Source organism: Genypterus blacodes, unplaced genomic scaffold (genome assembly GCF_046128005.1).
Source record: "Genypterus blacodes isolate CSIRO-AG114 ecotype Tasmania unplaced genomic scaffold, CSIRO-AGI_Gbla_v1 ptg000036l_1, whole genome shotgun sequence".
NCBI lineage: Eukaryota > Metazoa > Chordata > Actinopteri > Ophidiiformes > Ophidiidae > Genypterus > Genypterus blacodes.
Window position 1 is genome coordinate 2,310,088 of NW_027466849.1, and position 25,955 is coordinate 2,336,042.

The window sequence follows — 25,955 nt, forward strand, 5'->3', positions numbered from 1 at the left end:
ATAAATAAGGACTTTCCTCTGAGCTCGCAGAGATTGGGGCTCTAGCTGAAAACGTTAAAGCTAGTTTAAGGCAGCGTCCCTGTCAGCCAATAAGAAAAGAGGAACTGACCATAAAAACATAACAAAAAACAATCCTAAACACAAAAATATCAGATGATACAAAATAAAACAATGCGTCCATTGTCCGGCAAACACAAACCAATTAAAGAAATTGTACAAATTCACAAAGCATCATTTTATCTTACAGATCTGACCAATATTTATCAAGAGCAAGATTGTTTAACCACAAAATCCCTCTGAAAGGAGAATACCGACGACTTTAACGTTCTCATTCATTCATTTTGCATCTCATGCTGCAAATAAAGACTATTCTGTCAATTTAAAACAAAATCCTTACACACAATGAAGGCAAGTGCGATCGCCGACCAAATTAGTTTCTATGATCTGGATGCATAAACGTCGACCGAGCCCAACAAGGAAAGGAACAAGAGTTGAGATGAACGTACAGGCTTGTTAACGTCGAATCGTATTTTCTTCATATACTGCATTACAGTAAGTCGGTAAGTGTATGTTGGTTAAAGATGAATCAGGAAGTGACTCAGCTCAGTGTACCTACAAAGCACAGCAATGACGTCGCTGTGTAAAATGTTATTGTTGTAGCTAAGACTTGGATTTTCCCTACACTGCTATGTTGGGTGACAGACAGACAGCAAACAAGAAGACACACAGACACATGAATGTAGGTACGTTTGGTGTTTTGTCTTCCTGCGATCATGAACATGACAGAACAAACTATACTAAGCTTATGTCGACCTCAAAATTTAAGATGAACTGTTAGCTTATTGAAGAAAAAGACCCTTTGGAGATGTTTTCTTGTCATTGGGACTATGATTATGATTTAATTAAACAATCTTTAGAAGGGAGCTTCTTAATCTCATGATTTCACCTCCAACAAAGGATGAAAAAAAAGCTGAACGATCATGTAATCACATTAGAAGCTTCTCAAAAGTCAAACGTTACATTTGTCATAATTACGACATAAAAACCTCGTAATTATTCATTTTAAAGACGCCAAGTGATGTGGTATCACAGGGGTGTCACAATTAAAGGGCAAGATATTAGTAGAATATGTGATCTAGCTAATGGGATGTGACACTGTGCTTCTCTGCAGAGTGAAATGAGGATCAAAACAAGCTGTGCTGTCTATGAGGTAAACAACCAAAACCAAAGAAACTAAATAACAGAGCACCGGTATTCTCCTTTAACCCACCCAGGCCCCCCTCCCAGACAAACTCCACCCCCAGCCCCTCCCCCACCCGCACATCTCCAACATCATCAGCTTGGAGAAGACCGAAAAAGTTTGCAAAGAAACACTTAGAATTTTTTTTCTTGACATATTTATACAAAAAAAAGTAGTTTATCCTGCCCATGACCTCGCCCCACACTCCCCCTGCCCCTGTCCTGGGTTCTCAGGAGGTGGAGGGGTTTGGCAGGTCGAACACGATGGGGGGGTTGGTCGGCTGGAAGCTGACGGTGCAGGTCGACGCGTTGATGAACGTCGTGAAACCGTCCGTCATGATTCCGTAGCCTGAGGAGGGGAAAAGAACAGAAAATTAGATCATGAGACAGCAGGCTGACAGTTTACAGCATGACGACTAGATGTGAAACCCAACAATAAACCAATCAGATGGTCGTGATTCCACTGTGAGGCCCAGACAGTCCTGACCTCTGACCTCTGAGCCAGGATGCTGTACCTTCATGTATGCCTCCAAAAGCATGGAGTTTGGGTCGCACCCTCTTCTGCACCGTGTTGAGCAGCTCCACGCAGCCGACCCGCTGTAGCTCCTTAGGAACCCAGTCTCTGAAGCCTACACACAGACACAGACACACACACTCAGTAGGGCTTCGTAGTAGATTGATCAAAGTTGGCTGGTTGGTTGGGTTTAGGGCCAGGACCTTTGGAATTCAAATCGGTCATGGGTGAAGGTCACACGGGAGGGTTAGAGTTGATGCATGTGGAACACACTGAGGCAGGAATACAGTACATTTGAAGTTGTCTAAAAATGTATTGAAGGTTTATTTCTGCAGGACACCGAGCTGATTAGAGTAAAAAGAAGGAACAGACGCACAGACCCCATACACCTTACGTGCGGCCCTGCTCACCCTTAAACTAATTGTGATTACGGCCCCTTTTACAGCCTTGTAGGTTCCATTGTTTCCGCTTTTGTCTCATCCACTTTTAGAGAACCAGCCATCTTCCAGCGTTGGTCAACTGCCCCCCCCCCCCCCCCAACACCACCACACCACACCCACACCCAAGCCCTCTCTGCCGTCCCCCGGTCTCTCAGCAATCGTTTGCAGCGTCTGTCACCCTGGTGCAAAATTGAGTTTCCATGCAATCAGACGGACCTCAGCAACAGCAGAAGCACCTCCGCAGGCGAGGGGAAAAGGAAATCACTCAATAAAGCCAGATGGAGAACATAAAATATACAGATAAAAGCAGGAGGGAAACAACTGAGGCACAAACAACTATAAGAGAAACTAAATCAGCTTGTATCAAAGAAAGAGAAACACCCACAACATTCTGTGGTTTATGTTTAATAAAGCTGAACCCAACACAAACACTGAATCATGTCCTTAACGCCAGCGTAGATTAGGCTGGCATGCATACACAGATACACACACACACACACGTCTATCCTGGTGTGCTCATACAGATGTTAAATAATGAGACACAACCTTATTAGGTACGCTGATGAGGGAGCTGCGATTGGTTAATTCGACTCACCGAGCGGAGGTCCGTGGGTCATCAGGATGTCGATGCCTTCAGGGACCTGGTTCCATTTATCCAGCAGAGACTGACCCCGAGGGAGGTTAAATCCCCAACCGTTAAACCAGGGAGTCCTACACACACACAGAGAGAGAGAGAGAGGAGGAGAGAGAGAGCTTAGGTATGCATAGGTAGGATCCAGTAGGACAGACAAATGTAGCCTACAGTGTTGGGAGGTGGAAACAGTGTGTTATATTTCTTAATAACAGCTTTTATACCATTCATATTTGTAAGTATTTATGTCATCAGCGTGCATCAATCAAAACTGTAAGTGGTCGTCTGTAATCTTCTTGCATGGTTGTATATTTTTCAACTTTCACTCATGTATTCCTTAAATGTGATCAACTCTAGTTTCACAACCTTAAAGTGCTGTTAATTAGTCAGAACATTCCTTTGACATATCCCTGTTGAAGAGAATGGGATTGCGCCCCCCCCCGCACACACACACACCTCCTGTAGGGCCCATTATTTATTGTCCTCAAATGTCTTTTTGCCGGCAGTGTTGGTGGTACACACAGCACACACACACACACACACAGCACATCCGTATTACAGATTATTCATTCCTTCTCACATGGGCACTTCCATATGATAATGTGATACACAAGTTCCCATTAATGTGAAACAGATGGAGGAAGTATTTGATTTGCATTAATAGAAAACAGCAGAAACGGCAAATTAACATGAAAAAGGGGAGAGGATCTGAAAACAGGGCGGCTTCTTACTAATATATGCTTATGCCCTTGACTTTTCACTTTTGTACAGGCAGAGAAATTAATACAAAACTTGGAAGGTATAAATGTTGAAGTTAAATTTGACCTTCACTGAAATTCATACATGGACCTGATTAATAACGTAGCCGCCATATTGCGCAACCGATCCCTGATTAGACAACGCCCCCCGTCCTGTAGTCAGCTACAGAGTGAGTGACAGCTGCAGGGTTGCCCCCGGCAGCCTGGATAGGAGGCTACACAGCTCCGGGGTGACAGGTAGCATCTCAGCCTTCCCTGGCAGACACAAAGAAAAGCCTCGATCCGGCTGAGTGGGAATGAAGGATGGATGGATGGATGAGAACAGATGCAGAAATAAAGGGACCCGGCACTGAGGTTAGATATCGGAGCGGGGGCAGGGAAGCCGAGGAAAGAAAAATGGAGTATAGGCTGGTTGATAAATTGTGCCTTCATTTATCACAATAGCGGTAATGGCAGAGGGAGGCTGACACCGGGGGAAAGAAGATAGATTGTCATCACGTAACACCTCGGAATATAAGCTGACCTACGACGGCACAAACCCACAACACAAGTTTTCATTTTGATCTTAAGGCGTACAGCTAATTTAAAAAATGACGCTGGCTCAGTTAATCCGGTGAGTCCCAGGTTAGTTTGGGGACAGACAAGTCAAGTTAGCAGCAGCAGCAGCAGCTTGGAGTCACTTAGCTGCCGTGCTGTGTCTGCTATTTGACCAGGGGGAAATCAGTCCCTCCACAAACATCAATAGGCTTTGTTACAGTGAGGGATGGACGGCCTGCCGCTAATCAATACTGCTTCACGGGAGGAGCGAGCAGGGCTAACCAGAGCCGCAGCGGACTCCAAATGTGTGAAGCCAGAGACCAGAGATCCTGCTGGTTCATTTTAAATTGCAACTATCCTCTTTAATCAGGCAGCCTGAGCTCTGGTCTGGTGCAGCATCAGTATGTGTTTGTGTGGCAGCTCGCTCTTTGATTTGCTCGCTGAGTCGTTCCCTCGCTCTATCGCTCTGTGGAGAGCTGAGAAATGGGGTTAAAAATGAAATGTGAGGAGCGAGCAGGCGAGTGAAGGCCACAGACTGAACTGATTAATTAGAACTAATCACATAAATCACAGCTAATGGAGGTCTAATGGATTACTGGGAAGACTCGCCACTTCCCTGGTGGAAATAGTGCGGCTGTGGCGTGGAGAAATGGAGAAAGTGCCGCATCTGAGGCAGAACAGGTCTGGGTGATCTACAACAGGAATGAACTAGCAGGCTTGTATTACTGCCTGATACAAGCTTAAAGTTCAGATCTTTCACATTTGTGTTTCAATTTGATGTTAATACCAAAAGTGTTTGTCTCTGAGGGGACTGCCAGTTCCTTGTGTTCACTTTTACTTAGAAATCTCGCCTCATCGTGCACAGAACACATCAACCTCCTTCCAATCTCCTTTACTGCAGCACAGCTATGCACATGGAGTGAAAATGAGTAATTTTTTGAAGCATCTCCTCAAGAAAACCTCGCTCTGTTTTGATTTGCCAGAGGGGGAAAACCTGGATGCTCGATCAGAAAACATGGATAACTTTTAGTAGTTTTATAATTTTTTAGACAGATCCATCTGTATTGATGTATATGTTGGGAGATATGCAACAAGATCTGCAGTTCACAAATGTCTTCCAGGCTGCTGCAGTGTTACAGGTACATACTGTATTTGACCTGTAATTGCCTAAATACCTAACATACGGACTGTGGTTCAGCCAGACACAGCATCCATCCACAGAGCCAGAAGCATCGGAGAAGCAAATCAATCATATATGAATCAATATAAACGACACCTGCTGGTCGAAGGTTTAAAATCTCCTCTCTGTAAAACAAACTAAGCACGCACATTATTCACCCTCATGAATGAATGCATGTCCTCAACACTACGGCTACTAGGCTGCTGTGTGTGTGTGCCAGTGGCTGAACTACAGCAACACACACATATACCTGGGATAATAAAGTATTCTCCTCTAAACCAAACTGAATATATTGTTGCTGTCATTGTGTTTTTACTTATAAATATTTGAAATTATACTTTGCATTTTGTGCTTCAGCATGTCGGCTAAACATTTATTACTGAAGTCATATTCCAGCAAATTATGCTGCCCAGATCAAGCTGTTATCATGATTATATGTAATAAATACTTTCAAATAACAGAGATTATTGCAAATAAATCACTATTGGCAGCTGAAAACATTTCTTTATTTCAATTTAGTAGGCTGATAAAGTTTGTTTCATCTTAATAAAGTTATCGTCCCAATAATTCCAATATTCCTGGGGTTTTGGTTGTCCATACACACACACACACACACACACACACACACAAAAGAAGCATGCAGGATATTTGTCTGCCTGTGGTTTTGACGAATAGCAACGCAGCCTAAGCTTTGAAAAATGAGCGTGCACGTTCATTTTTATGTGCTCTGAAAATATATCTTGGCGTTCTCGCAGCAAAATAAATAAATAGCCGGCACGCAGATTTCTCTCCGCGTTTCCCATGTTTTTCCCGCATAAACACATTCATCTGGGGAGATGAAACATAATCCCCCTCTCCGACGTGAGCTGTGGATCCGGAGCCAACCCAAAGGTCCTGACTGAATGCAGAGCGTGCCGCTGCACCTCATCGCCACAATGGCCCCATTGTCGGCTGTCTGCGTATGAAATATACCTTCCATGCAAGTGCATTTGTTAACCTCAGCAAAGATTAATGACATCCCGGTCACATAAAGGAGAGATTGTTTCCTGCACGGCTGTGACACAGGTTTTATTATACAGTGCGAGTGTGTGTGTGTGTGTGTCTGTTCACCGGTATGAGTAGGATGCCAGTGTTGGACTGAATGTACGCTGCGCCAATGCCTCAGTCTGTTCTCAGAGTATATGTAGACCTGTGCGTGTGTGTGTGTGTGTGTGTGTGTCATCAGGCTGTGTACATTTGGAGCCCAATCTTAACTTGACACTCGCCATCTGGAGCGTGTCGCCATGGCAACAAAAGAAAAGCATCTGTAGGTGGGCACAGTGGGAAATAAAGAAGACAAAATAAAATAAAGCTGTCACAGAAACAGAAGCAAGAAAAGGGAAAAAAGGTAAGGATCAGAAAAGGGAAGGGAAGAAAAGAAAGAAAGAAAGAAAGGAGAGGTCGGTGCTGAGAAGACAATGCGGGAGGATGATGATGATGATGATGTGGGACTCGTGAAAAGAGCCCGAAAAACCAAGCAAGACAAAACAAAAAGCACCTCAAGAACTGAAGTGGGTAACTATGGTAACAGGTGCACTTAATGATCCGTGAATCAGAAGGTGGGAACAGGATCAAATCTAGGCGCCGCCTGTGGAGGTGAAGCAGACGGAAGCCATTTAGCCTCACGCGGGAACGTCAATATTCAATTAGGCCGGTGGACATCATTAGGACGGCGTGCTGTCTCTGTGGGCGTGACACCGCTCTTAACCCTGCCCCAACCCCCACCCTCCCCTGAGCAGCTCGCTCTGGGTCCCTGGACGAGCTGTAATACTTCCCCCTAAACCCCCTCACCCACACACACCCACACACACACACACACACTCCCACACCATTGCTCTAATAACACCTTTGAATGTAACTCCTCCCACATTTTATTGCTTTTCACCATATACACTTACAACCATGTCACAGAAACTCAAATTATTTAAATGCTTTTAAATTGGTGTTAAATCAATTGGATTCATCACCATTGGGAACATGAAAGTAAATGTGAGTGTGTTTTCAAAAACAAATCTGGACATTTTGTGTTCCAATCCAATGTGACCACTGTTGGGTTGTGAGTGAAACTAGTGTGGGAGGGAACGCAGTGATGCTGTGCAGGAGAGGAAACACTGGAGGAAACTTCTGAGCTCCTTCTGATGGTTTGGGTCAGAACAGGTGTGTGGAGGAGACAAGTTCGGTTTCATGGCTAAGAGGAGAAGGGAGGAAAGGTTCAGCTTCACCCTTGGTCAGCTTGTTTGCCCTGAACCTGATTGAACACACACACACACACACACACACACACACACACACACACACACACACACACACACACACACACACACACACACACCTTCATTTACCCTGTGTGCCGCAGACTATTTACCAAACACTGTGTGCACCGAAGTATCTAAGCCTCCTGTTGTTGCTTCTCGTTCTACAGACAGCTGAGAACCCTCCTGTCCTGTTCCACGGCAACCGCACACACTAATGTTGACCTCATAACAAACAATGTCAAGAAGAGGTCAAACACACACACTAGCACTGTAACGCTTGTGAGGACCCGGCGATAATCCCATTCACCATCCATGTCGTGAAAGTCGACCTTGAACTTCCTGCAAAATTATATTTCATTACAAATACAGCTTAAAATCTCTCTCTCTCTCTCTCACACACTCACACACACACACTCACACACACACACACAGGCAAAAAATGTCCCTGCAGGATGAGACAGTAGTGTGCATGTCGAGATACGATCAAAGGTAAAACATGATGGACCTTAACAGCTGTAGAACAGATACACGCAGGGACATCAGTTCAGAGTTCGACAGACAGGAAGAGAGGAAGAACAAGCTGATGAGTGGAGAGATAAGAGGGGCAACAAAGTGCCTTTATTTATATATTGTACTTGATGTGCGGCTGTGCTCTCTCTGTCTATTTTTTATTCTGTGTGTTGGTGTGCTTCTTCCATTTATCTGATGACTAGTTTCGCGATAGAATCAGAGTCACCTTAAAACATCCCCATCTTTCCTTCCCTCAGGTCCTTCCTCCTTTGCTCCCTTCCCTACAATGCTCATAATTCTTTGAGAATTCTGGACATTTATTTTCCAAATGATCTTATTAGAAGCCACATACCTAGACAGTGACTAAACACTCTTTATACATTTGATATGTGAACATATGTTAGTGCTTATACTTGTTGCAAACAATTTACAGTTGAGGCTTTACTTCTTCATCTTCAATAAAGGATTTGAGCATTTCTTCCAACACTGGAGGAGTGTGGACAGAGAAAGAGAGTCGAGAGTGTGTGTGTGCTGGTCCAGCGATCCATCCTATGTGACCTCTGTGTCAGAGCGGCCCCGGGGTCAGCAGGGGAGGGGCCTAATTGATCAACCTGTCAGAACCAATGAGGAGGGCCATGTTAATGGGACTTTTATAAGCCCCACGGGACACACCACCTGACACACTGCACAGCAGATTGTATGAGTATGTGCAAAGCCGAGTGCATGGCCTGTGTGTGTGAGTGTGCGTGTGCGTGTGCGTGTGTCGAATCCCAGAGCCCAGGTAGCCTTATTAAAAGGAGCCAAGTGGAGACTCTGGCTGGGTTTTGACGAATGGCCTCTCACCACCAAGGCCACCTTCGCAAACTTTGGCGACAAGGTAGAAGGCGAAGTCACAAGGGTGAAGGTGTGTGCACCTGTGTGTGTGTGTGTGTGTGCGTGTGTGCGTGTGTGAGAGAGAGAGAAGGTGTGTTTGCTCTGCTTTGCCCGAGCACTAATAACCTGTGCCTAGTGACTGATGGAGTGTGGAATGGATTAATCTAGAAGGAGTCATGTTGCCAAATGCAGAGGCGCGAAGGGTTAGCCACTAGACTTACGCCGCTTAGGAAAGGCTATAACCATTGGGACACAGGCTGGGTGCACACAAACATAGACACGCGCACACACACACACACACACACTCACTGACACCAACTCTCCCCAGGGTGTCTACACACCGAGATGCAGCCAGCTGCAGTTTGACCCACAGGCTGCAAATTTACAACAACCACTGCATCAGCCAGCAGCAGAGGCTTCACAGCAAACACAGCTGCTATAAACATCCAAGTAGCTTTCCAGAGCTTTACTACAAGTGTGTGTGAAGACACACACACAAAGAGGAGAGAGAGAAAGAGAACATTAAGGCAAATGTCACTTATACACCTGCATGCAACTGAAATTGGCAGAGATCAAAATATTTTTATTACAAAAAACAGACCGAGATTATGCGATGGAGAATTGATTGACGGTGGATTTATGTAGGCGTAATCAGCATGTGGCACCTCTGAGTGCATTCCCTAAAGGGAGGACCTGCCTCAGACCGCCATTACGCAATGCATCCTATTGATTCTGTCCATGTTTACGACTTAATCATAGTAAGGACAAATACTTATGAGTATTGAGTGAACGTAAACTTGTGAGAGAGAGAGAGAGAGAGGGAGAGAGAGGGACAGATCAGATGGCATTAAAATGTAAATGATGCATGTATATCTTAAAAGATATACAAGCCAACATCCAATTTTAAGACCCTGTTTACTTTAAATGATGGCATGTAAACCAATGGGAGGAGGAGGAAGTAGAAGCAAAAACATACCTACTGTTTGTTTGGCTCTTTAAATAACTCAAGATTTTGACTGGACTTCCACAAAACAGGAAGAAATAGTGAACAGTAGAGGAAGATGTTTGCCAAATTTTACAAAAACTCAATAAACTAATGTAATAATAAACATTTTTTTGAACTTGTGTTTTAGTGATGTGTGTGTTCAGTTATCATTGAAGCTGCATTTGTGGAGCTGTGACTGATGTGAGATCAGACGATGGTAACGCAACAAGGTCATTGAAATCATTACGCTGTTCAGAGTGTATCTTTGTCCTCACTACATCATTACCTTCCCCCTAAATGCCTTGTTCTCTGTCTGTGACACACACACATAGTGATGGAGAATGGCAACAAGCGTTCATACACAGAGCCTCAGCAAAAGCACAAACAATATGTTGCACTCTGTCCTCCCACATTAACACCTAACATGTACGACTGCCACACAGCATCACTGTAGATGTACTAAGTACTGTGCACTGTAAAGCTGTGGATTACCGCTGCCAGGTAGAATTCATACATTTCTGGATCTGGATGAAGGGGACCAACTCTTATTTGTAACCATCCTCAATACTCAACAGTGTGTCCAGATGGATGCATGGATTACTTGAGTCATCATTGTGTTTGTCACATGTTCATGAAGATCTGCTGTGTCTCTGGCCTGTCTGCCCGTCTTTGTAGACGGCGGGTGGGGTTTGGGAGGAGACGGGAGGTGTTATGGGAACATGAATGTGAGTACATGTGAACATGGAATCTCAGCACTTTGAAATATGGATCAGTCAGGAAGTCGAGCATGTCTGGAGAAACTGGAGAGCGGCCTAATAAAGAGAGGGGGGATCTGGGCTGTGTAAGGCCTATTCAGAGAGCCTGCATGGGGTTGGGGGCAGGGGCCAAGACCCATTCAACCTGCACAGAGGAGCAGGACGAGGGTCCCATTACCTAGGCCTTCCCTCCCCCCGACCTCTGTGAACTTGATCCTGGAGAACAATGAAGGCCAGGGGCTGGAAGGGGTGGGAGAGAAGTAAAGAGAGGCAGGGGGAGGATAATATCTCTGGGAAATATGTGAGAATAATTGACAGGCGAGGTTTAATTTCTTAACTCCGTTTCAAGGACCAAGACTGCAGCCTTTTCTCTACCCAATGTCCAACAGGACAGGACAGCACCGTGTTACACAGGTGTGGCTCTCAGGGTGTTTCAAAGCACACAAACGGCTCGTATGAAAGCTTTAGTTGTGAGCTCTTCCTGTCTTTCTTCCTTTGAACAAAGATTACTGCCTCAGCTCGGAAAGTTCATTGAAAAAGAAATAATGAAAAAAAATGGTTTAAACTACTCAAACTTTAATTTTCAACGAGAGAAGATAAAGGATGAAAGGAAATCAAAGGACCATTGTGTTGTGGCCTCTGCCTACCACTGTGCCAATTCAGGCCTGGCGATGAAGGTCAGCTGCTCCACACACACAAACAGACTTTCAACAGGAAAAAAGAGAAGTAATTTGATTGATAGAAACTGGCACAGGCAGGTTTGAAAGAACTGATGTCAGATGGTATGGGTATTAGGAGTTAAAGTGCAACGAGGAAAACAAAAGAGTCATTTTTCGTGAGTCTATTAAAATCGCCTGTACCCACTGTTTGAAATCAGTGCTGAAAGTACAAGAATTGGTGAGAAAATGATGATACAAGCTACATTCTGTTGACTCCCACAGACGAGATTCCAATATGCTAAGAATTAGGGGTGTAAATCTTTGACCCCAAGGCAGTTTGACTTGATTTTGATTGATTTCCACCACAATTCAAATTTGACGATTAGACAATTAAGGATTGATCTTCATGGAGCTGTTTTGCTGCAAGTCAAACATGTCTCCCGATACGGTATAAGGTCATGACCTTTCTGATTTCTAACATGACCTCAAATACTTCAGGGGCTGATCAGTAAAGCTTACTGCTGTTGAAGGTCATAACACCTTCATTATAGATCATTGGCTTTTCCGTTGTTGGAAGAAATATTCACATTCCTCTCCAGGATAATGAGAAAGAAGCAGGTGGGTGGTTGTAGTTGCTTGTGAACACTCTCCACCTTACTCAGACATGACAAGCACAGTGGGTCAAAGATCGAAGAGGGGAAGACTTCTGAGGATGTAAGAGGTGACAGGAAGGGACAGAAAGGGTCAAATGGGTGGCGACACATGGCACTCTGTCCACAGCTATTGTCCTTACATTACAACAGGTGGATGTTAGTAAGGGCACAAAGAAACAGCAGCAAGAATAGTCACAGGAAATCACATAAACTGGCATTGTTACTCTAATGGGTTTGTGTACAAAGACCCGGAACAGGAACAAAACAAGGCCTGCTAAGACAAACAAGGACTGTGCACAATGGAGCTCGGCAGTTCTGCAAATGCACCCATAAATATGAACTACTATTCTCAAATCCTCTCCCTGCAAGGACTCAATCAATGAGCCAAAGGAAAGAGTAACCTTGAAACAGAAGAGAAGTCTTTTGTGAATCTATCCAAACTGACCAATAGAACATCTTAGAAAAATTAACATATATATCAATTACAGCTCTTATAACGTAAAACTAGACTTTTAACTGTACTGTGTACGTTTTACTCCTACTGGCTGCTTCTTGTTGATCTGACTTGCGACTGCGATACACCAGTGCTGACAGCCAGGTGTTCCTGTAACGGTGGGAATGGGGAAAGCGCTGCAGCATTTAGGTGTGTTTCTGTTTGTGTAGATAAGCAGAGTCCCTTGTCCTTGCCACCTATGCTGTGCAGGGGTCAGCGGGAAGGAAGCGCCGTGCTGCAGGACAACGTGAATGCTATCAGAGCCCAGCAGAAGCCAGTAGGTCAGCCGGCCTTCTGTTTATGGAACTGTCGTTAGAGCCCTGATTGATGCCTCATCACAGACAATCCGCCACGCCGAGCGGGGAAAGGAACAATTAAGATTAGAACAAACTTCCACACTGACTTAATGTCAACACACGCCGAAGAGAAAATGTGTTTTCTTTTCGAGACAACACAGTTTGCTGTAGTTTACAATAAACGAGGTCATGTGGCAGGTACGGGAGCTCCTGATGTGCTTCTGGTAATTGGAAGTAAAGAGAAAAAAATTGGAAATAAAATGCAAACAAACTGGTAATTATGCACGAGACTTCCTCACTGCGTGCACAAAGAGCTGAATGTATTCATCCACCTTCTACACAAGACCTTCCCCTCCAAATCAAACTAAACACAGTTATGAAACAATATAATAAATGTGTCCTCTAATATATTTGACAGCAAAACTAAAAGCAGCTGTGTTATTGAGCGTCCAGCCCAATTTTTCCTCACATTTCTCCCCTAAACACATTGAATCATTTATGCTTCTCGCCTCTACATATTCACAGAAAATCTCACACACACACACACACACACCTTAAAACTCATTTTTCTCTCTCAAGGTCTGGGCAGCACTTAGCGTCACGTCCAGACTTGATGTCACTGACAGGTCCTTATTCATTTGAGTGTTTGTTTCATCTGCACCAGCACAAGACGCTCCAGAGTGCTCCAGAGAGAACACACACCGAAGGCCACGGCTGTTGGGGACAGAAGCTTTTCCTCAGCTTTTCAAATATTTATCTGTTCATAGCATGAGGCACAGCATGGGATGGAAAACTAGACGGAGCCCTGCTTGGCCCGAGACTCGTCTAATATACTGTACACACACACGAACGCACACGCGCACACACAAACAGCAAACAAAAATCTGGGCAATTAAATATCCTGTTTACTTCCACCAAGGTGTTTCTGTTTTCGGTTTAGGTGCGTTTGACTGTTCCCAGGATATCTAAAAATCGTGTTGATGGATTTCAATGGAGCTTGGTGGACAGTTTGGACATCATCAAGAGAAGAACCAATTAAATTTGAGCAGCAGGCGGCCTGATGGTGGCGCCGTAAATACCACTTTATTGTTTTCGGCCTTAAGTCATTAAATCCAAATTGTTTTCTGTTGAATTCCTTGGATCTGATCATTCCCCGACTCCCTGCCTGGCTGCTGAGCCATCTCGGGATTTCTTCCAGGGGAATTGGGATTGCATTATTTAGCCTTGAGCTCCCTCCTTATGCCATGCATCCCTCCTCATGTCACACACATCTGACTGGCTCAGCTCTCCCCTGTGCTCCCCGCTGTGCTCGATCATTTGATTAAGCCTGCACCTCCTTCTCTCAGACCCAGAGCTCTGCTTCCATCCTCCATACCTGCCTGGTGCACTGCTCAAATTCCCGGGGAAACGGCATTTTAAAGCAATGCTCTGACAAAAAGGTCACCAAGTTCAGGTTGTTTCCTTCTGAATTATGGTGACCGATGTCGTTTGGTTATGTTTGGTACATGCAAATGGAAAGACTTTCCGGAAAAGCACGTAGGTGAAATTACCCGTGTGTGAAGAAAACCTCCCTTCACGTTACACACCTACTGCAGTAATTGATAGCATGTCACTAAATGTAAAGGATGAACTCATTCACGCCATTCATTCACACTCCCTAACCTGCTAAATTGAAAGCAGCATGAAGTCTATCTATTACTGCGAGCTCACCTGCCCCGTCGCTAAGCTTATTCATTACCAAGGTGACCAACCTGCAACGCCATTAGCCGCGCTGCTATTCATATCCTGTTTGTTAGTGCATGTGTGTGTGTGTGTCCCCTTAACAGGCGCTGTGCTATTAATTCTCCAGGTACAAAGGGGGGACGTGACCCCGTTTCTGAAGGCAGCGGTGAGCCGGGGCGCGGCCATCGCACAGGCCCGGTGTGTTTAACGGGGCTCATAGGGGAAACAGACTTACAATGTGTTTACACAGTGGCATCTCTGAGCCGATATTAATAATAGAGCCACTTAACATTCACAGGCACTGGTCTTAGCCGCGCTGTTTGTTTCACAGGTCATTAAATTTATGCTGCAGCCTAATGTTCATTACAGCAGCAAGCTGGCCAGGGGTCTGTAACGCTCGCTCACTGTCTTTAATCCCCCCGCCGTCTTCCTCGCAACCCTTTTCTTTTCATCACACACACACACGCCTGACAACACCCTCGTCCCATTTTAATCAAAAGGAATGCAGCAATGTTACCGAGTCTTGTAGTCTTCTGTTAACAACCTGGAACTGAAACATTTAAGCCGTCTGATATTCAGGAAAGCAATTGGAAAAACGTATTCATCCTGAAACATTTATCAAGATGAACTACCAAACATTTACTGGTGATAGGATCTAAAATATGACAATATGCTGCTTTGGTCCATTTCAACACATTCATAACCTGAAGACGTCACTTTGGACTGACAAGATGTGACATTTCTTCAGATTACCATAGTTGGAATAATAATAAAAATCTAGATTACTGATTTTCCTTCCTTTTGTGTTTGTAATTGAAAGGAAACGGCAGACTTAAGACCAATTTGTATAATCAGTACACAGATTTAACTCCTTTGTGTATCTACAGTATATGGTCCAGAATGTACACTGAGAAGTATGCGGCCCTGCTCAGCACCCATCTTAACCTGAAACAAGAGGCCTAAACATGAAGCCTTGAAAACATGGATGGGGTCAAAGGAAACACAACGTCATACTCTAAACAAACACAATACACTCCAATAAACGTTATTGCTGGCCATGAAGTATAGAAGAAAATGACTTGCAGCAACACACACACACACACACACACACACATACACGGTTTCATTTCCAGACTGGCCAAAGTTTCAGTGTTATTTTAGCCCCCAGCTCCCACATATTACATGTAAAACACCCTTCAGAGTTGCAGGTTTTCGCCTGTAAAAGCTGTAGCTGCTCTACAACACCCAAAACGCTCCATGAGGTCAGTTTTGCCATTTTCACCTACGTAAGCAAAGCCGATCCCTGCTTAGGCTTAACGGCAGCTAATTCCACCGCCACTCCGAACAAGACGGCCTGGGCATCAGGAAGCCTCCCTCGGGAAAAAGGTGGAAAATGGATGGAAGGTATACGGAATATAAATGTATGAAATTGTGCCGTATACATGATCTCGTCGAAGTAAAGTGACACTTGCATTTTTGGCACTATTGTTCAATTCTTCCTTCTTTACGCTCACTCGGTGCTACTGCATAAAACACCGGCCAAATGACACAAACTCACTGCAATCAGGCAAAATCAGCAACCCTGAGAGAGGGGGGCAAACTAAATGGGCATTTTTAACACGTGTGAACACACTAAATCAACACTGTGTGGGCTCACACACGCTAGCAGGCTGGACCCACAGTCGCCACTTGCCAATCCCTTCATTATTCTTTGACACGACGACTGTTTATACTCTCCAGGAAAAACGCATTCACACAGTCCTGCAGGAGAAAAAGCAAACATGTTCAGAAGAAAGCAAACACTCCGTTTGACCTAATTAATCCACTTGGAATTGTAGCACACTTTGGCTACACTGCAGCAGGACACAGTGGAGAAAACACACGCCAATTAGACCACAGAGGAAAACAATGATGATTCCTTTCAGAAAAACGTTTAGCAGCTCAGATTTTGTCCGTTCATGCCAACAGTCTTTTATATCTCCCCAGCTGAATATGGAGTTAACTCCCCAAACTATTTTCTTATCAAAGATGGAAGAGAAATCAAAACCCAAGCTCGCATTAGAAGCAAAACAAAGTAAAAACATTTTATTTATTTAGAGTATTTTTCATATAACCTGTAAATTGGCGATTCCCAATCCTGATTAATCTAATCTGGTATGGGAGGAGCAGGGAGACGTGGGGTATATGAGGACGAAAGAGTGACGCGTTCTCTCTCTGCAGCCGCATTTCACTGCATCAAACAATGGGAAAGTTTCTTTATACAGGAGGCACAGAGAACAATTTCCATACCACAGTGCAGCATCCAAAACACACCAGAGCATAATGCAGCATTTCTCCTGGTTGCAAATATGCTGCGTTCAAGTGCTCATCAGACAGTGGTAAGTACAGTACCAATGGTAAAGTGCACATGACTTAGGTAGATTGTGGCGCCCCTCAGAAGAAACAACCAAAACACAGAACTATAATCCTGGAGTTGCGAAAGATTTGAATACTGCTTTTGTTCTTTTATCCAAAAAAAAAGAAACAGAAATGTTTCAGGTGTCTTTTGGGAAAATAAGAACATAAATGCATTGAGTTGCCTTTTCCCTCTCAGATTTATTCACATTTTATGGGCCTAGATGCCATTTTCTACCAACCCAGAAATGTGAAAAGTCTCAATATGGACCAGAAAATTACTATCCCCATCTTCCTGTCCATCCACCAGGTATATAATAGTTTTCCTTTTTTTAATATCAAGCTTCAGTTCTTAACTTATAATTATAATAAGTCATTTTCTTACAGCCTTCATTCAGATTTGATAGACATATTCAATAATTGAATTTGATGAGATTCCACGAAATCTTTGCAATTCATTTTTATTGGGATTCCCTCAAGTGCCTCCCTGGGTCGCCACTTTGGCAAGTAATTGATCTTTGTGTCTGTCAATATGTGCATCTGTCTTCTTGTCTGGTCCAGTCTGAGCCTTTGTGCCTGCTGTGGAGGATCAGAGTCTCCGCACGCCATCCAGTTGTGTGGCTGTAATTAAAGCCGACGCTGCCGCCATAACCCTCTGGCCCCTGGGGGTCAGAGGTCACCACGCAACCACTGACGCGAGCAGGTAGCCAGCCAGTGTGAAGCGAGCTAAAGGGCAGGCAACCGCTACTATGATCTGCCTCCCCTCCTCCACCTTCTTTAACCTGTCCTTCTCCTCCCCCATAAGTCTCTGCTTGTCTCATTCTCCCCCTCCCTTGCCTTCCCTTTCCATCTCCTCCCACTCCTCTCCTCTCCCAGGCCTGTTTCTTCTCAAGAAAAAGCATCGCCATGTGATTTATCCACTCAATGACATGGGAGAAGAATAATACAGACTGGAGAGAAAAGGAGGAAAGAGCATGGAAGGAAAAGGAAATGTTTTTAAAAAGAGGCAAGGGTACATCTATAGGAAGCTCGCACTTCAGAGCCTTTCAAGCTCATGAAAGAGCAAAGGAGCTAGGACATCAGCCAAGGGTGAAATGTCTCGGAGGGAAAGAAAAAAGGCAGTTTGAGCGAGAACACCTCGTCCCTCATATACTCGTCTAAATCACCTTATCTGATAAGCAGAACAAAAACGAGCTGTTAACCTTTGCATGTCCGTCCTTTTGTAGCAAAGTGGAACCGGACCTTGCCAGGGTTTTTCTCTGAGATGCAGTGCAGAAGGAAAGCTTTTTTGAGGAGGCCGGTGTTGATTGATATTTTGTGAATTCAGCTTTTTACTATCCCAAGTACAAGCCACATGCAGATCCATCACTGCCTGGTTCAAGATGCCTCTAAGATACCGCAAACCTTTGTGAAGTCAATTAGGTGGAGTCGCCAGTGCAACGACGAGAATAACACCCCCACCCCCACTGGATCTTGTGTTTGAAACACAGCCAAGTGTGTTTGCTAGAATTCACAACCAAGCTGCAGGCACGGTGAGGAAACCCAGGATCGTCTCAGAGGACTTCTGACACATGCAAGTGACACCGAATCCCCACACTCCTTTCTCAGTTTTGTATGAATGCAACCAGAGTTATCAATTCAGGCTACATAACCAGAAAAGTCCTTTGAGACTCTCACAATTAAACTCTACGTCTCTGCATTGACCTGCACCACCAAGGACTCTCATCTGTAGTGGATAACTGTCAATTTTATCCAAATGACAAATACTACAGGTAAACCTTATCATCCGCATTGCATCTTTGTGATAGCTGATGTCTCAACCTAACACTAGCCGGGCTACACAATACCATACTGTATATTGTTCCAATTTCCTCTATGAACAAAAAAAAACAACCAAGCATCCATTTCGTTTCTTAGCAACACCGTTAAACAGTTGCGTTTTGAGGAGAGAAATTTGACACAACGTTTGAGTAATGAAAGGTAAACAAAGCAGCAGGGCAGACAAAAGCGACGTTAAGCCTTGGTACAAAGATTTTGCCGTCACGAACACCAGAGGAGAGAAAACAGAGACGCTGCCGAATATGAACACCAGCCGGGGCTTCATTTTGTTTTTGTTCCACTTTCCAAGCACAGGGAACTACTGGCTCTCAGATGTCAACATCCACCTCATCCTACCCACAACTCTTTGCGCTTTGAGGTCGTTTCCTGGAGTTGATTGCAATTTCATCCGAGATCCAAACAAACGCCTCTGCAATTCTTTTTCTTTTTGTAGTTTATTGATAGGGCTAGATGGAAATACATACGAACAAAGTGAATACACAAATATCGGCTGTGATGCAAATTCCTCTATGTTGGATGCGACCCACCGATGTAGAAGAATATGGATAGAACTGCGCAAATGTTGGTATTCAAAAAGTTAGCAGAGAATAAAAGGCTTTTGTTAGAGGCATAATGGAGAGAACCTTGAGAATGTCAAAGACCTAAACAAATCATGGAAGAAGAGACAAGGACTTGAGAGCTGACGGAAAATAAGAATTCATGGCGAGACATGCTTCACGCTGTCACAGGGTTAAGAGCAGAATCTCACTACCACAGATGGATGTCTGCTTCACACACCCCTGAAGAACATCAAGGGCTTCCAGTTAAAGACGGGAAACATATTAGGTGAGGAGAAGCAGAAGATTCATATAGCTGCCACAGTTCTGAGGACAGAGAAACAAATTGCTGACCAGAACAATGGGGGAAATCATCCAAACGTCATTTTCAGATTTTAGGTCGAAGAAAGACAGAAAGAGAGAGATCGACATTCAACGCTATCCGTTTCTCCGTGACTTAATCTTAGGGATACACTTTGCAATACCTAGGACAAGGTTGACTGAGCTCTGACACTTTTTTGCATACACACAGGATCTACCATGCAAACTAAGAACGATTATCTTCTAGCTGGAGGCCAAGTATGTGCTCCAACCACCCCGTGTTGACCATCACGAAAACAAATGCGGATCCGACCTCAGGGAACTGCTAACGCTCTATTCAAAAGAGCTGAAACACACACGCACACAATTTGCCTATTTCCATTATGTTGCTATGAAGATAAGAAGGAATGAAAATAAGAAATGCGATGAAAGTAAGAGAAGTGCTATATAAATAAATCTATCTATCTATATATATATTTATTTCACACACTTATAATTTTTAGACAAACTAAAACCAAAAACTGAACCAAACTAAGCGACAAATGTTGCCCTCTTTGGGTCAAGGCATAGTATTATATTTATACAGCACAACTGAGAAACAAAGGCAATTCAAACTGTTTCACAAAGGCATGAACACTTTTCAAAGTGAGTCCACTTAGAATAGAGAAATAAATAGAGAGACGCCACAAAGATTGGTCTATATTTAATTTAGTTGACACAATGTTGTAGAAGATTAAATGACTCATTGAAACATAAAAGACTGTTTGTCACAATTCCCGCTGTTTGTGAAGCAGTTTGACCCGTTTCACCTGCTGGCACTTTGGACCAAAGCCTGCATCAAGGAAAACCTGGACTGAAGAGAGACCGTGCGGTCATACTGGCGGTATTCACTACCTGCTTTAGGAATACGGAGCTACAGTTTGCTGCTGGAAACAGAAGAAATAACTTGTTAAGTGGGATGGGTATTTTTTTGTGAATTCCGTTTGTGGCCTGGGATCTGGTTGTGGATTTTGGCTGTGTCAGCCCTTTTTTCCAGGCCTTCCTGTGTTTGATGGAGCTTCTGGCTGCAGCGTGCCAGACCTCTGCCTGCCTGGCTGGGTGACTGATGCACATGGGGCCACCGAGGGGAGCTTTATTAAACGGTGGCAAGGACCCATCACTCTCTCTGTGACATATTGGGGGCTCACCTGGGGATGGGAAGTGGGGTGCACCCAAGGGTCAGGGAGACATGAAGCGTCCAGTCCAGCAGGGTAAGCAGGAGTCCCACATGACAAATATAAAATAAATAATAATAATATAATGGATATAATGGGCGCCGATGCAGCTGCAGGCAGTAATGCAATGGAGCCTGGGTTGTATGTGTGTGTTGGGGGATTGTAAGGAGTGCGTATATGTCGGGCATCCAGGGCCAGAGAGAGAGAGAGAGAAAGTGTGTGTGTGTGGAATGTGTTTCAGAGTGTGTCAGTGGATTGAATGAGAGGGTTAAGTGATGGATTTGTCATCATGCCCTCGCACTCTGCAGCATGACAGCTCAGTGTTCTCTGCTAAATCACACTCACACACACACACACACACACACACACACACACACACACACACACACCTATATAAAGATGGAGGTAAAATGTACATGGTCACTTTTAGAAAACTGAAATGTAATTAATAGACCAAAGCAAAATTCTTCTGCAGTTCATGGAAAATCAGAGACAGACTTAAGGGGCTCTGAGCCCATTTTGAATCAAGATGTTTTCAGAATCTGAGCTGAGATTTGTTTACAACCTCAAAGAAAATGTATAATAATGCAGCATGAAAGCAGCTCTAATTTGCTTCACACTGATGGTAACATTTCATTGCACTGGAAACAATGCCTGGAAAATCTATTGATTGCAATATTCATTGAGTATTTTTTGTCTGTTTTGTTAATCTTTTTATCAAAACAATCAAAATATGTCAAATTATGAAGGTTTGATTTTATTTTAGTGAAACACTATTTTAGAAGCAAACCACATTTTCATTTATAATAAACTGTTCTCACTGTTCTGCCTTCAGAGCTTCTTAAATGAGGGCCTGTCTATGTAAATGTTTATGTATGAATGTATACAAGTGTGAGTTTGGCCTCAATTTATGTTCAGGTTTCAACGCACGCAGGTGTGATTTGAGCTCAAGCTGTGCCGAGAGACAAGAGTTAATCCATGTCTCCATGTTTAACATCAACTCTAAAAGTCACTTTTGCATTCAATCTTATCACAGTTTAAGATGGAAGGGAAATCTGTTGGACAGGAATCTTGGCATCTTTATGATCGGCGCTACTTCCAGCTGAGTGAATAAATGAAGATGCTTCTAGAAATTGAAAAGATACTAAAACCAACGACCATGAAATGTTTTAAAGTCTTGGATGTCCTGTGTTCTTTTTAACATTGATATGGTAATATTTCATGCTGTCAGAATAGAAGTATCATCTGAAATACCTCACTCACCACTTAATAGTCCTACAGACGCCACGGTTTACATGGGAGAGTGAGTGAGTATGAACACTTTAGATGTCATGGAGGACACATTAAGCAGGCGCCCTCTGAGTCACTTCTTCATCTGAAACATTTCATTGCTATTCAAATATTAATTTCTTTATAAATTAAAAATGTTCCTGCTCAGAAACTTTTGCTGTTTCCATTAATAATCCAAAACTAATGGAACTTCTGGAATTAGAAAATTAATGGAAATGGTTACAATTTGGACATAAAAACTGGGTGGAACATAGAGTAATAACCTGAAATACAAAACCCAGAAACTCTCTTACTCACAGCCGGGCTTTGACCTTAATGTGACATTTCAAAAGTTCCACCAAATGATCTCAACTCTCTGCAGAATTAAACAAGGGCAGCGCGACCGTGAAGCACTTGACTTTCTGGTGACGGACATTTGTCAGGGCCCATTGCTTCATCATAGGTATCGCCGCCATGTGCTCACACTCTGGCAAAGAGTAAGTATGTGGGTATGTGGGTGTGTGTGTGTGTTGGGCAGGCAGCCAACACAAACTGACAGAGGCTGGCGCCGGCCAAAGAGGTGACTTAGGGGTGATTAAGCTAAAAGCAGAGGACGAAAACGTCAAATCCCAGACACAAACAAATTGAATATTTATGCAAATAAAGATGTATGCATCCACTCTCATGTGTTACACACACATACAAACGAATGCAATTTAAGACCAATTTTAGGACTGATAAGAAGCAAAGGTTTCAATTGACAGGAGATAAGTAGGAGATGGTGACTGCATTTCTTTCAAATTTGAGGCAGGGGGACAAAGAGACCAAAAGAGGCAGAGAGGGAGAAAGATAGAGAGAGCACGACAGGAAGGAGGGAGAGAGAGAGAGAAAGGAGGAAACAAACCTCACACTGCTTATAAATATCACCCAAGCTAAACATCCTGATGTTGAAACAGCACTGTGTAACACACACTCACACACACACACACACGCACACACACACACACACACACGCGCGCACACACTCACACCCACACCCACAGCCAGACTGACCTTTACAGTGAAAAATGAATATATGAATAAAAGTAAAATCTGCAAATGACAAATCTGCATTTAGGCCCTCTGGGTTTCCCCTGAGGTGAGGTACAGAGAGTCAAATGAGGGCAGGAGGATTTAATCTCTTGCCTGTGGGTCGGACACACTGACGGACACACACACACACACACACACACACACACACACACACACATGCACGCAGGCACACACACAACAGTGAAAAAAGGGTGATAACGGAGAAAAAGCTTTGTGTGCCAAACAAATGAAACCTTGTCTGCCAAAAATTGGTGGTCTTGGTTTTCTTCCAAGAAAACTCATTTTATTGCAGGTGAAAAACATATTTTTACTGGGGTCCAACAAGTGTTTATTAGCACTCAGGTGTATTAGTCATTTCCTTAACTGCAGGCCAAGTAGGAGATTTAAGAAAACCTCAGCCTCTAGAGCAGACTTAAGGTGTGAGAAAAGGGGAATAGGGCAAAGGTCAAAAACAGAGGAGATAAGAAAAGGTAAAATACTTGATGAATTGTCACAACAGAAGACAGGAGAAGAAAGGAACAGAAGAGTTGAGGAAAAAGAGGAGACAAGAAGGAAAAGGGGATGACTAACCTAGGATAAAGGAAAGGTGAAGGAATAGATAAGGAATATGAGGATGAGATAAGGGAAAAAAGACAAATAGATACAAGCTGAAAAAAAGAGAAGAAAATCCTGAGATGGGAAAGAAGATGAGTAAAGAAAGCCGGGAGAAAAGGATGAGAGGGGTGATAAAGGTGGCAGGAGTGGAGAGAAAACAGGAAGAGATGAGGAGAGCAAAGACAAAAGTCAGCGATGGAGGAGACTGGGGATGAAGAGGAGTGCAGTGCGGGATCAGGGAGGAGGAAGCAGAGGGAGTAGCAACTGTTTGACCTTCGACCAGGGGAGTTAAGTTGTGGTCAAGTCCTGAATCACAAATCAGGTGTAGATCCTGCAGAGAGAGGAGGAGGTGGACGAGGAGGAAGAGGAGGTGTGTGTGTGTGTGTGGGGTTATCCTCCCTACCTCCCTCCTCTTATCAGAATTGAGAAAACCAGCAGGATTCCACAAATATCTGCTGTGGCTCCATCACAGCTTCAAAAATCTCTCCTTCTAAGTCTCTTCAACGGACATAAGCACGACAGTGCTCAGTTTAAAATCACAGTGAGAAAACAGGAGAAAGGCAGCAGATGTTTAATATGTGGTTATACTATATTACTGTTAACTAAAGATGAAGATGGAATCTTCTGTTTACTTCAAAAAAACTTAAACTACAATATAGATTAACTTGTTCACTCTCATCTGTCAGCTTATTTGATCATTAGATACAATATTTATTTTTGTTGTTGAAGTTGAAGCAAAAGATGTTACAATTGTCCTCTTGTCCTTTCTTTTATATTTTTGAAGGAGATGTTCCCCTCAATACAAAAGTTAGAATTAAGCCTGAAATGTTGACCTGATATGCAAGACCTTCAGTCTCTCTTTAAAAGGTTTGACTGACTGCTGGGGTCTGTGCATCTTCAACATAAGTGTGTGTGTGTGTGTGTGTGTGTGTGTGTGTGTGTGTGTGTGTGTGTGTGTGAGTGTGTGAGTGTGTGAGGGGGTTGAGGTATTCGCTCTGCTAAGCATCTGTCATTAAACCAGCGTATGTGTGTGTGTGTGTTGTGTCTTTTGCGGTTCGCCGCTTTCACTCTGCCGCCTCTTTTCCAAGCAGGAACGACCAGGGTTGAGTTTAACTTTATATTTTTCTCCTTGGCTAAAGCGATCCCGTAATTCACAACGCCACTTCAAAACTAATGACAGAATACGTCTCACACACACATGATGTATTTCATATCACCGCTGCCCTTTGACCTCATCTTTTATAGATCTCATCTCTTTTTCCTCAAGTGTCTGAAATTTTTAATGTGCACACCGATCCACTTCTACCCTCCAAAAACAAAAAGCTTACTTGTATTTCCCACATTTACATCAGGATTTCAGCCCGTCTTCCGGCTTGGTGTGTGAAGTAACTTTTTATGCGGCCGTATCGCCCCAGGTAGAACGCGTGCTTGCGGGTTTCAGCGGCACTCTGTCAGCCGGCAGTTACACGGTACATTTCCGCTCTATCGCAGCCTGCAGCAGCAGCAGACGCCGTGGGTTCGGCCACCCAGGCGGCGAGCGGGCGAGGTGTTGATGAAGTGAAGGGTCACTGCAGGGCTAAGTGAGACCTCACACTGGACAAACAGGCCAGACCTCGGGCCACGCCGGCATATGGGTGTGGATGGGCTGAGTGGGGACCAAGCTGTCCACTGCACCTCTCACGAGACCTCCAGCTGTCACAACAGACACTTAACAGGCCTCACACTAAACACACACCAGGGAGGAGGGGGGCAGCATCCTTCCTTCTGAAGCCTGAGGTCATTTTTATATTTTACATTTACTCTAGATAATGAGAGGAACCTATAACTACGCAGTAACCATTCATGTACAGAGAATGAACTGCAATTACAAGCAAAAAGAGTTCAATTTACTCCTAATAGCAATGCTCTAAATGTTTTGCATTCTCCTAAGGCTGAACTCCGGTTGATTGATAAGTTCTGAGGCTGAGAGAAGTGAGCTTGGGGTATAATATGTTTGTAGATGTAATAACATTCTTGGGGTTTTTGCACATCTGCTGCATTCTAAGTTCTAGAGGTAAGAAAGGATCTTTGTCGACTAGTGAGGGCAATGTGCTGTGTACTTGCTGACTTCTCCTTATGATAGTTGCTTGGAGGTAGTTCACTCTATTCACCTGATTT

The 25,955-nt window shown here is 43.8% G+C and overlaps 1 protein-coding gene across 3 annotated transcripts in view; it reads right to left on the reverse strand.

The window, feature by feature from the left end:
- Window positions 1-1,319: 1,319 nt before the first annotated feature.
- Window positions 1,320-25,955, reverse strand: part of mpped2a (metallophosphoesterase domain containing 2a) — a 53,205-nt gene continuing 28,569 nt past the window's right edge. For 2 of the 3 annotated variants that reach the window (XM_076147032.1, XM_076147031.1), the window contains 3 exons: window positions 2,789-2,904; window positions 1,755-1,868; window positions 1,320-1,588 (listed from right to left, as the gene is read on the reverse strand). In XM_076147032.1, the coding sequence (XP_076003147.1) occupies window positions 1,470-1,588; window positions 1,755-1,868; window positions 2,789-2,904 (349 nt within the window). In that variant the 3' untranslated portion in view covers window positions 1,320-1,469. Of the gene's footprint in view, window positions 1,589-1,754; window positions 1,869-2,788; window positions 2,905-7,166; window positions 7,587-25,955 lie in introns of those variants that run through there. The other variant, XM_076147033.1, reaches the window with a different exon arrangement.